General features: G+C 43.9%; 1 protein-coding gene across 1 annotated transcript in view; it reads left to right on the top strand.

The window, feature by feature from the left end:
* Positions 1-1512: 1512 nt before the first annotated feature.
* LOC138597388 (protocadherin-16-like) overlaps positions 1513-12817 on the top strand; it is a 74043-nt gene continuing 62738 nt past the window's right edge. Inside the window, exon 1 of the mRNA XM_069668985.1 lies at positions 1513-3303. Within this exon, the coding sequence (XP_069525086.1) occupies positions 1513-3303 (1791 nt within the window). The remainder of the gene's footprint in view (positions 3304-12817) is intronic.

Below are 12817 nucleotides of genomic sequence, written 5' to 3' on the forward strand. Positions count from 1 at the left end.
CTTTCCTATTGTGTTCCCATCATTTACAGTTGGTATGATCTCCATGAAAGTAATATGAAGTAGGAATCTTCTCCAGAGAGAAAATTCTTAAACAGCTCTCATTCTTATGTCATACTTTGAAACAAGCTATGTTCAAGGGTTTGTCACTACTCACTATAACTTGAACTTAAACCAATTTATGGCTGTAAAGTAAGCATCTTCAGTGTTGCGGGATCCACATCGCGGTAGAATGAAATTAGCCCTGAAAACTTGAGTGTTCATGGCCAACTTCCAGCAGCCCTCAATTACATCTCTGCAGAGCCAGAAAAAGAGAGAGAGGTAGACTGTATGGAGCCCTTCAACTCGGCTGTACTGCTCTGTCACTCAAACACACTGTCACCACCGTGGCTGTGACAGATCACCACACTGCTTTCAGGGACACATGGGAGGCATTTAGTGCACACATACACACGCACACACACTCTAATACACAGATGTTTTGTAAATGTTGCCTTGCAGGTTTCAGTTAAACCACTAGGGGGAGCCTTGCAGAGCTATAACTAGATACCCAAATCCTCAAAATATAATGTAGTACAATGTGCTTTGTATATATTTCCTCAAATCAAAGCAATTTACTTTGCAGACATGTCAAAACAGACATGAACTACATGCATTGAGCCAGAACCACAGACAGTTGGAAGCTGCTCTCATTATTTAATGAAAGAGACACAATAATTTTCTGTGTGCCAGACACTTGGTGGTTTTGGATTATCCTGCAGATGGTGACAGTCTTGTTGAACAATTTCCACATTGCTCCAAATTGTCTCTCAGTCTAAATAACAGATCCTCTGCTGTGGTGTGGGAACGCTGACTGAGCGGGCCTACTGTTTATGCAAGAAAATCTAACACCCTTGTTCCTTTTCAAAAATCAATATTTGAATATATTTTCTTAAATCTCCAAGGTATTGAGGGATGGATATTTGCTTTGGGGCAGTTAAATATATTAAATGGATCTTGGAGGACTGTTTAAAAAAGGCTCACCCAGTGAGAGCTCAATGTGATAGCACACATTAATATTAAAACCAGGACCACCTCTCCCAGACTTACATGAGGGATACTGCTATGGTGCACACACTAGGTAGCGATTCCTGCAACTTTTTAATTAGAGTTGAATAGCCACAGCCAAAGCCTCCCTGTCTGAGGTAGTATGCTGCGGCCTGTGGTTTTGATGTTTCTTTTGCAGAGGAGAGCTTTCTGGTATGTAGAAGGAACAAGGTGTCGACTTATTAAGTGAACTAAGAAGTGTAGGAAAATGTTATGTGCAGGTTATATTGTAGGTGCTGTGGTTGGGAACAGAGCCCATAAAACATGTGGGAAAGTGTTTAAGACATATTCTTGTTTTTTTAAGCTAACTTACTCTATATTTTGACGCAGAAATAATACACATTTTTCTTAGTTTCTGCGGTTGTCAGGTTTTGATATTTCTCAGCTTTCCTCTTTGTGTGTCTCCAGGTTTAAAAAGAAAGAGCCAAAATGAAGACAGCTGCCAAGGGTTTTGGGAAGTCTATAATGGACCCTTCAGGTTGGTGGAACAGAAGAATAGTGCTAATGGTGTATGTGGCCTTGGAGCTTGTAACAGTCCATTCACCCGTGGTCCTGGGGACCCTTGAGCTACAGCTGGACGAGGAACAGCCAGCAGGCACAATCGTAGGCGACATCAGTGCAGGACTTCCTCCTGGAATCACTGCATCCATGTACTTCATCTCGGACCATGAAGGCACAGGCGTGGGAACTGATTTGGACATAGATGAGAGCACAGGCATTATTAAAACTGCCAAAGTTCTGGACAGGGAACTTAGGGATAGGTACAACTTCATTGCAGTCACCATGACGGGCGTGACTGTGGAGGTGACGATCAAGGTGAACGACATAAATGACCATGCCCCGATGTTCCCACGAAAAAGGGCCACGTTTAAGATCCCTGAGCAGACAGCCATCGGCACCAGGTTTCCTCTCGAGCCAGCTGTTGATGCTGATAAAGGCCAGCTCTCAACGCAGGGTTACCTTATCAAGGATGGAAATGTTGGCCAGGCTTTCACCTTGGAGACGAGGAGGGGAAGCAATGAGGTTCTGTATCTGGACCTGGTGGTCAATGCCATTCTAGACAGAGAGAAAAGGTCTACCTATACTTTAACTCTGGAGGCCTTTGATGGTGGTTCCCCTAAGAGGACAGATCAGATAACATTAGATGTTACTGTACAAGACATCAATGACAACGCTCCTGTGTTCAACCAGAGCCGCTACCATGCTATAATATCTGAAAACCTCCAGCCAGGAAGCAACATCCTGCAGGTGTTTGCTACAGATGCTGATGACGGAGATAACGGGATGGTGCTGTATGAAATCAACAGGCGACAAAGCGATCCAGACCGTTACTTTGTCATCGACTCTCGCACCGGCGTCATCACACTCAACAAGCCGCTGGACTTTGAGATGAGGAGAGTCCATGAGCTTGTGGTCCAGGCTCAAGACAATGCAACCCAGCCAGAGGTGACCAATGCCTTCGTCACCATCCACGTCAGAGACTACAACGACAACCAACCGACCATGACCATCATCTTCCTCAGTGAGGACGGATCTCCCAGAATCTCTGAAGGTGCACAGCCAGGCCAGTATGTTGCCAGGATTTCAGTCACTGACCCTGATTATGGAGAGTACGCCAATGTCAACGTGTCGCTGGAGGGAGGAGATGGAAAATTTGCCCTGACCACTAAGGATAGCATCATCTACCTGATCTGTGTGGACCAGATTCTTGACCGGGAAGAGAGAGACACGTATGAGCTGAGGGTGATGGCAACAGACTCAGGCACACCTCCACTCAGGGCCGAGTCCTCCTTCATTATCCAGGTGACTGATGTCAATGACAACCCTCCTCTGTTTGACCAGCCAGTCTACAGGCAGGTTATCCCTGAAGTGGTGTTTCCAGGGAGCTTTGTGTTACAGGTGACGGCTCGAGACAAAGACCAGGGGCCCAATGGGGACATTAAGTACAGCATCCTGCAAGATCAAGGTGCTTACTCCAACTGGTTCAGTATAGACTCTGTTACAGGGATTATCACCACTCTCACACAGCTGGATTATGAAAAGAACCCCAATCCCAGTATAACTGTGGTGGCCACAGATGGAGGGAAACCACCCATGACCTCCACTGCTGTAGTAAACATCGTGCTTCAGGATATAAATGACAACGAGCCTGTTTTCGAGAGAAACTTCTACAATGTGTCCATCAAGGAGAACACGGCATCAGGGACCTGCATTCTTGAGGTAGGAACTTTTCTTTAACTGAAAGTTTATGAACTGATTCATTTGGGAAAAACGGTCCCAACACTTTCACGCTGAGCTCATGCAAAAAGTTGAACTCAACTTGGCGGTAATTGTGAAGAGCAAAACAAATGTATTAGATACATAGGAGAGAAACTTGTAAGACTTCTGATGAAGTCCTTGCATTGCTCCCTGAGGAGTTATGTTTCAATGGTAAAACTGTTTAAATTGGACTGCCTTAGTGAGGATTTACCTGCAGTTTTAGGCCAAGATGATCTCCTCTTTGGCTGTCCTCCCCTTCACCTCTCAAAAGGTTTCCAGGGTAACAGAGGCAGTGCAAAGTCCTCTGTTAGCCAAGGCACAAAGGGCTTTTTTACATGTTCACAGGCGGAGACAAATTCAGGGCTTTATCTAAAGAAATAGATGTCACTTCACTCTCAAAAGGCACCTTAATTAGGCTAGTTGAGCGTGAGAAAAAATGGCTTTAGACGACAGGATGATATAAAGTTCAGACAAATTACAGCACCCCCAGTGACTGCCGTCTAGTTTCATTAGTTACAGATAGTTCTCTCAAATAATCTTTGGCCATCTTATTAAAGAGAAAGCACTTCCAACAAAACATCAGTTGTTTAAATGAGTCCAGCAAAAGTCTGCAAGCTTTTTTTTCTTCGTCTTCACAAGTCTAGAAGTTAATACAAATTCTATTACACAAGAGTCCGCAGTAGTATTGCATGGATCAAGGAGTTGGATACAGAGTTCGGTCCAGACGGAGGGCCCAGCAGACAGGATCTTGGCCCAGGGTTCGGCCTTGGGAGAGGGAGGGGTGAAGGGAGACGCAGGCCTTACCGCGACTCCTGGCTTAAATGCAGAAATAGAAGCTATGAGGGCTTCTTCTGGGAGGCCCCCTAATTATAAATCACAGGGACCACAAGGATAAGGAAAAGGGGAACGCTCTTAAATTGATTATGGAATTTTGAAATGTAATCAAAGATTAATTAAAAAATGTATGTTTTGGAGAACTGTAAATCTCTACAATCGCTCTTTCTCAAATTGGCTGATGTTCGTGTTCTTCAAAAATATCTGAAAACCCAAATTTTGTTTCTTTCTAACTAGAGATGGTCAGAGTTCTTTACTTTCATCTGCATAGCTCCTAGAAACACTACTACCTGCTCTCAAACTCTCAGAGTGTGACACGTTTGATCAGTTGGCCCAAAGGTTTCAACTATGAAGTAGTTCTTTAAAGCCACAGCTCACTGGCCTCTCTTGGGCTGCCTGGATGCTGCAGACGTGTGCTTGGCGGGCCATGTGAGAACAGACGGTTCTTACTCAGGGTGCCAGCTCTACATCCAAACATCTCAGCAAGACATCAGATGTCTGCCTCTTCTTTTCTCTGCTGATGAAATTCCCACTGTCCCGCTTTCTTCACAAACCCTATGCTGTCCAAAAAACCATTACAATCTGGGTATTGTGACCATTAATTCAAACGTTTGAAGTGGCTTGATTTTTTCCTCTGCAGGTCACCAGCACAGCAGTTCATGATTATTCTAATACAGTCTGGCTCCACAGTGCTGTGCCTGTGATATTCTGCCACTTTCCCTTGAACATCAATTGGTTTATGGATGACTTTGGAATTAGATGTGTGGGGGGGGGGAAAGATAACTAAAAATAAGGACTTAAGCCTATTAACAGCAATCAGTCTTATAATTCAATATGCAAGATCTACTGCAAAGAAAATAGGTCATCCATGAGAGTGGAAATCAAATGCGACATGAAAAACAACATTTTAAAAACCACAGGCTTCATTGTGGAATGCGTTCATGAGCCATTACTGATTCTATTTTCCATTATTAGTTTTCAAACTGTGTCCAATTTTACAAGTTTTCTTGATTGTGTAGAAGTCAAATATAACTGTTACACCACAAATCTGATGCAACAAAGAGACCACATGACCAAACATCTGACAAATCAATATGTGTGTATGTATATGTGCGTATATGTAACACTGTGGATTGCTTTCACACTAGAGTTACTGTTACACTGTACTCTACCAGGATGTTTTAGAAATGTGTGAATTCTCTTAGAACGACAGGAAAGGGAACTACATTTAGAAATAGATAATTATGTCAAGGTCATTTAACAAAGCCTTAAAGCATGGCCCTTTGCTTCCTGACATGGTGGAAGTGTAAGAAAAGATGTCATTAGGGATAATGAGGAATATCAGCCAGCCTTAATATGGGCAAATTCACTAAAGCCAAGCTTGGCTGTCTTGGCATTGAGAGTGGTTTGCCATCAATTCTCCTATGTGTTATTTCACTTATGAAATAATGAAGCGTTCCCATTGGTTATGTCAGAATCTCACGTTGGGGAATAATTTACACCTCATAGCGTTGTGGTTTTGGGTTGGTTTGGAGTGAATTGGCCCTCTGTCTGTTTTGGGGGGTCGTTCTGGCTCCAGTAGAAAGGCGAGAGGGGGTCTCCAGGCAGCTGAGGGGGAAATGAGCCCTGACAAGCGCTGGCATGAGTGGCGGAGGTGACACAAGCAGGGGGGCTTCCTCGTCTGTCCGTCGGTCTGTCCCTCTCCAAATTCTTATCTGATCTCACTTCATTTCTCATTAGCCGGGTGTGAGGATAGGCCAGACCTCATTTTTAAAACCCGCCTCCCCCGTGGTCATGACAGAATGGACTGCTTGTAATCGCTGGAGCCCCTTCAGCAACATGAGACCAACACTGATTGCTGCGATTGAAGGAGCAAATACTTCACCACATTTATTGATTGAAGCTGCAGCATAAACTCTCACATCGGTTACTTTGCCACCCAAAGTGCTTCCTGTCTGAGTGATGCTTGGTGACTTTTGAAAAAACATCTGTGATATTGTGGAGTTTTTAAGGCTTTGGCTGGGATTTCTTTTGTGCAACGTAACTATGAGCCAGTTTTTGGTTTAGATAACTACAGTCTTTATAATTAGTGTAACATAAAAGAGCGCTCAAACACATTCATTCTTGAAAGGCAGCCTGGCTGAATGAGGTACCTCAGTTGAGTGGCACTCGCCCATCACTTCTCCTTCCCAGCCTACATAAAAGCAAAGAGTCCATAGGGAAAAAAACGACTCATAATTGCTCTTGAGAGAAAGTATGAATGATTGAAAGTGTTTCTCTCGCTCTGGTCCCTCACAGATTCTGAGTCTTTTTGTACTAAAATGACCACCTACTGCTGACCGCCGCGCAGCTGCTAATAACACTGATTCCAATACTTTGAGCCATTGTGTCCTTGAGCTTTATTACCTGATTAAAAATGCTGCTGCAGAGGTGGTATGAGGTAATATCTAATCCAGAAATGTTCATAATGCGCTCTGCAGTACAGGATAATGATCTGTTTTTCACAGAATAATTACAGGAGTTGCTTTTGTTGTAACTTTCTGAGGGGACTTTGGAAAGCCTGCAGTGCTGCGGTACACCTTGCTTTCACAATCTGCTTTTACTCTTTTGTGTGCACAGAAATACCTTCATTACATCACCTCCTAGACTCATTAGGTACTGTATTTTTGTAAAAATGTCACACTAATTTGATTAATGATTGACAAGTGGACGTGGCACATATTTTTGTTATTAAGTCAATTTAAACAATAAGCTCTTTTTTATATTTGAACATCTTTGTTTCGTAGCTCTCTGCTCTTCCACAAAAAGATTCTCTTGATGTTTTGGATGCTTGTCTTCAATGTAAACCACATTTGCCAGCGGTTCTCAGTGAGGTGCCTAGAAATAGCTCACTGTGATTGTCACCTTAATTAAAGTTGTGCAAAATAACCATGTATAATGCTCTGATCTGGTGCCAGAGCGGGACACCTGACTGCACAACCACTCTCTCTACAGTTACACTTTTTCTCTCTGTAATAAACTCTGCTAACTTCTCAAGTGCAGCTTTTCCTGTATATCCAAACAAGACTAACTATGGAGAAGACGAGTGAAATTGCCAGTTACAGACTAGTATTTTGGTACTCAAACCGTGGAATCAGTTCTCACCAGACATTTTTCAGGGCATGGTTTGTGTCAAACAAAATGTTCCCTTGTCTTTTTTAATACCAGACTGGCATGTCTCCTCGTGAGATTGGTTTAGCTTGAGGCAAGCTGACTGCTTTTGGTCTCCTCTGTTTCTTTTTCCTCCTGCTAACTACCCAGCTTCGCTGTGGCTCTGCGGTATAACAGTATTTCAGGGAATGGTGAAATTGCAGGAAACTGGATGTGCTACTTAATGTGTTCGCAAATGTAATACTTCCTTGCACACTTACTCCTGGGCCTTGCAGGGGCACTGAAGCGAACATAAACACTGATGTACATCTGGATGGAGTGTGGGTGTTCAGGTCAAAGTTGCTGTGCTTGAGACAGCTGAGCGCATTTTATTGTGCGCAGACGTCCATCAGCAAATCCACTGCTTCTCTTTTTCCAACACACAGAAAAGGGAGAAAGCTGTGGTAAAACTTAAAATGTTATAGGGTTGAATACAGAAGCTGGGGGAAATGTTGCTCAACCACTAAATTGAACAGTAAATTATGAAACAGAATAGAAGGAACAATGCATTGTGGGTTATAAGTGCACATTCTGTCTTATATTTTAAAGCCATTGTACTTGATTAATCTCTCCATCATTTCTACAATAAATCATTTCATTTTCAACTATATAAAAAAGTAGTTTATGTCAATCACATTGCAGGATGATGTCCTTAAACTGCTTTTATTGTTCAACCAACAGTCCAAACCCAGATATTAGATGGAAATTACAGAAACAGAGAAAAGCACCAAGTGCTCATGTTTCACAAGGTGAAGCCAGAGTGTGTTTGATAAATTACTTTACGGTTGTGTCATTTATCAAAATCACTGTCAATAAGCTAATTCAATAGTTTCAGGAGGGCTTTTTGTCAGACAGCAGATCCTTTGGAATAGTGTTTTATTTTATTATCTAAACACCTTATGTTTAAGAAAGTCCACATATTAATATCCTTTTCAAGCCTTTAAAATGTAAGATTGCTGCTTAACCACCAGCCAGTGGTATTTTCTAAACACAGTACTGTTGGTAGACTTATATTATGTGGTAAAGCAAGCAGTGTGTCCAAGCCTTCAGGGTGGCTGTAAAGGGTCAGTACACTCTTCGATGCAGCCGTGCAGTGTAGACGTTCACTCTGAAGAAAAAGTTGTGTGAGATAAAAGTCTGCTGGAGGGGTTTCCTGCCCACATCTGGCAAGGAAGGAAGATGGGCTTATATGGCTCTCTCATGGGACACGAAATTTCATTAGTACAGTCTGTCTGCCAGACTGTCTGCTGCAGGTGAGGCAGACGTTTCAGCACTGCGTCCAAGTTTCTATGAAAGGGTGTGAGTGTAGTGAAAGCAGAGAGAGAGAGGGAGAAAAGAAAACAGTCAGTCGTCTCCAGAGGGACAGTCGGCCTCTGGCAGCTGCGACAAAGGCCCGACTCAGCAGCTGGATCCAGCTGTTGATCCCTCCTCTCACATCTCTCCTCTGACTCTGAGGGGTGGGATCTCCTTTGCTCTTCCTGTCTCTTTGTCTCTCTTTACCCCTTCTCCTTGTGCGTCCAGACGTCTTATCTCTCTCCACTTCCTTTTCCCACACTGCTGCGTCCCCTCTGTGATCCAGTTACACCTCTTCACTTCCCCCTGTTTCCCTCTGGAGTGGTGACATGTGGATCTGAGCAGGTGAGAGCAGCACATCTGCCTGCCTGGGGACCCTCAGGCCTCCCTGTGTGACCTGAACACACCGCCTTGTGGGTCCCAGTCAGACGAGGCCCAGGCTTATCCAATTTGATGATGCAAGAAAGAAACGGGTGTAAATTACCAACAGAGTGAAGTCAGACTGCAGGTGTGTGTTCCTTTAGTCACATCGTCACAGTTTTGCGTTCAGGCCCGAGAGGAGCACTTTCGCTTGACCTTTTTAAATAGAGACAATTATTCACTTTGCCTCCTCTTCCTTTGGGAGGACTGGATGGGAGGATGGGGCAGACTGAGGCTGGCTGTGATGAAGTCTGCCAGGCCTTCTGTTGTCACAGCCGTGGTCCCCCTGCACATGTGCAAGACAGTTGGCACTGCAAAACAAGCTGGGCATCAGGAAGCATCATCTGCTCCTGATATTCATTCAGTTCCAAACCAAATCTGAGCTAAATCATCCATCCAGTCCCCTGCTGTCCTTAAGACGCCACCAGACTGGAAAACAGACAGTAAGTGACAGCTCGCCAGGTAACAGAAATCAGTAACTAGAGAGCATGTATTTCTTCTTTGATGATGAGGTGCAGTAATGTATTGGTAGATGCTAAGCTGCCAGCATGTTTTATCTAACATTCACAAGACTGCCTCTTTCCAGAAAAGCATGAACAGTATATATAGACTGCCCTAAATAATCTTAACCACTGAGCAAATTGTCTCCATATCCAGAAGTCGACTGTTATAAAGAATGCATCGCTTTTGTCTGCCAGCAACCTCAGCCCCCCTTTAGCCTCGGCCTCGCTGCTGCACTCACTGCCAGTTGAAATAACGCTTGAGAAGAAAGCTACTGAGCCCAACAAGCTCGTGAAAAGAGTGGAGCATTGAGCTACAGGGCGTGTGGTCACATCATCCTTTTTCTGCCCTCAATTACATCAATATTTGTTTACGACCAGGTCTGTTTACAGCTGTGAAGGTGGCTGAGTGTAGTCAGAATTTTTAAAGTGAGAAAAAGCTGATGGGGAAAGTGTTTCAGGAAATAATCGGAACAGAAAGAAATAAAATACAAACGAGGCCAGAGGTAAAGGTTCTAAAGCCAAGGCTGCCTCTCTGTGTGGTCAGGACCTACACTGACACTGTTAGAGCTGGATGTTTCGCAAACGCTTGTTAACAGTAATGATGCTGTGAATGCTCTCAGCTCCTCTGTCGACCAAATTAGTGCTAAGGGCTCAGTATAGAACCTCAATGCTTTTTCACTACTGCTCCATATGTGACCATGAGTAAGAAATACTTAATGAGATTTGCATTAACCTTTACATTTTCACAGTTTTTGTCCTTGTAGGTCCTTATCCAGCTGCTTGTTAACGTGTTTGGTACTTTTTTTTGTTGGTAAAATTGTATTTCTTGCACAGATAAAAGGATTTTCTTTAAAGGGCCAGTACGCAGATTTTCAACCTCCATCCATGATGCCATTATGGTAGGAAAAAAATGCATTTTCATTCTGTGCCTTTGGAGGACGCTATCTGCTTCTCTAATGGGCCCTGGAAAACCTCCGCCAGACTAAGTAAAACGCGTCATCTGGCGGAGGCCAGGGAGCTCGCTAAACTACACTTCTTCAATCAAGAATGCCCGCCTCCGATGTCATGTCTCGTCAAAAATCACCGGGCTTGAAATGTAGACTGCAGACCTGAAGATTTTTTAGACGATCCACCGTTATATTCTCTTCGTATTTCGGATTCTGTACCGCTCCAGCGTCTCTCGCTGGGCCGTTCCTTTCAGAGGGAGGGGTGCAATGCACGCTGGGTGTTGTAGGACTGTAGAATGGGCGAAACCAAGAGCTGTTTGTACAACTTTCTCCACAGCTATGGCACCAATTTCAAAATTGTTGTTTCTATCGATTACAGAGAACACTAGCTTTGACTGACAGTGGCGTTCCAGGGGCGAATTGCTCCTTTAATAAAATATAGTGAGCAAATATATAATTATTGTAATCGACATTGATATTTAGATATTGCATATAAAACAATAGTAATAGTGCTGAAATCTGAAGTTTATCAACGAATTATCTGCTACAGAAAATATATACACAACAGTCAAAATAATTAAGTTGAAGTCCAGTGCTAACACTTGGTTCACTTCTAGTGAGTCAGTAGTTTTTCTGGCTTGTAAGACCGAGAAAAAGATGGCGAGAGCGAGAGAACGGCAAACCACACAGAGAAGGAGGTTTGTTGGGTGAGACGCTCCACTTTTACATCGCGGTTCCCCCACATTGTCTGTCTTGGCTTCAGACTGAGAGGCACCCAGGCCTCCAACCAGACTCCCAGTCTGTGTGTACTGATGCTCCATGGTGGTCCCCCCTCACACTGCTGGTTTCATATCTTGAAGCCTTCGCCACATAGACCAGAAACGCCCCTCGTGTTATGAGGGAGGACATCTGTTCTGCCTTATCTATTCTAAAGATATGTTTTAACCCAGGCGATCAGAAGTAACAAGGAGACAACTGCTTAGCTTAGCGCTGACTTCCTGTGAGGGCAAGGAGCTGATTTGGAGATTTAGCAGGGGAACTAATTACCACAGAGCTGCGTAGCTCATCAATAAGGCTAATTTGGTCTGGTGCTGCAGAGTTTATGTTGAGAGTGGTGTGCTGCTTCTTTTAACCGCCGTGTTGAAAGGCCAAGTCTTTGTTTAGATTGTTGTGTATATCCTGGTGCTGTGAGGAGCCCGCAGGCAGCGTGGGGAGCGGTGGGACTCTCTGCTGTAATTAGGCAGAGCTGGTATGCAGGAGAGCAGGACTCAAGATGTGTGATGTGGTATCAGAAAAAAGTGAACAAATAGCCGTGGACTGGGCTGTGTGTATTTGTGTGTCTTGGTGTAGTCTGGGTTTTAGGGTGGAAGATATTCTCTAATCAGTGCCCTGGGATCCTCCCAGATTGCATCACAAATGCATCTTGTGAGATCCAGAGGAGACTCGGGAGCAGAGAAATGAATGAAGCAGGTTTTTTCTGTCCTTGGCCAAAATCGAATTATTCATATCAGTGCTCTGCACCAACTTTCCATTCCAGCGTAGGTTGAAGGCCTGTTATGCAGCCAATCGGCACAGAACCGTATCGAGTTGCAGCACCTTCGATTGGGACATGAAAAGTACAGACTTTACATATTTAGTTTCCGCCTTGAGCGGCCTGTGCACACTGCACGGAGGCTCTCTTTCAGACTTTCAATGAAGGTGACTCACCCTCATCGAACGTATAAAATAATACTTAGTGGTTAAGTGTCCAGAAAAATCGTCAGCGGCCATCATCCTCTGTGTAGTCAGCTCACACTGAAATGAATACGACAGGGAGCCGGTCAGTGCTGACGCGGGATAATGGAGAAATAAGTTGTTGGTGCTTTCAACAATCCAATTCATCACCGGCAAGGCTGAAGGCATCCAGACATCTGCTTTCAGACACTGTCTCCAGTCCGACCTGGCTGTGTCTTTATTGAGGATCCCTGAAAATGATGCATAACATTTTTTTATCAGATTTCTGATGCGACTAAAAAAGCATAAAATCCTGGTTCCATTCTTATGTGCTACAGAATACTCTATCATTACGTCTGGATCTATCTGCCCCTCTATGCAACCAGGTGACCTCTGTGTTCAGTCCTGCTCCAGGAACAGAACACTACAGAAATTAATATTCTGCCTTACTCTTGTCTTTTGAACTTTGATACTCGGAAGTAATCTACTGAACAGGTCTGTGTGTGTGCGCAGATGTGAATGATCTTGTTTGCAGATCTTTGGTTTGGTGCCTGGAGAGAACTAAAGAGTCACCTG

This window comes from Semicossyphus pulcher, unplaced genomic scaffold (assembly GCF_022749685.1).
Source record: "Semicossyphus pulcher isolate SPU_LCO1_2020_fin unplaced genomic scaffold, fSemPul1.0.p SCAF_19, whole genome shotgun sequence".
In the NCBI taxonomy this organism is placed as follows: domain Eukaryota; kingdom Metazoa; phylum Chordata; class Actinopteri; order Labriformes; family Labridae; genus Semicossyphus; species Semicossyphus pulcher.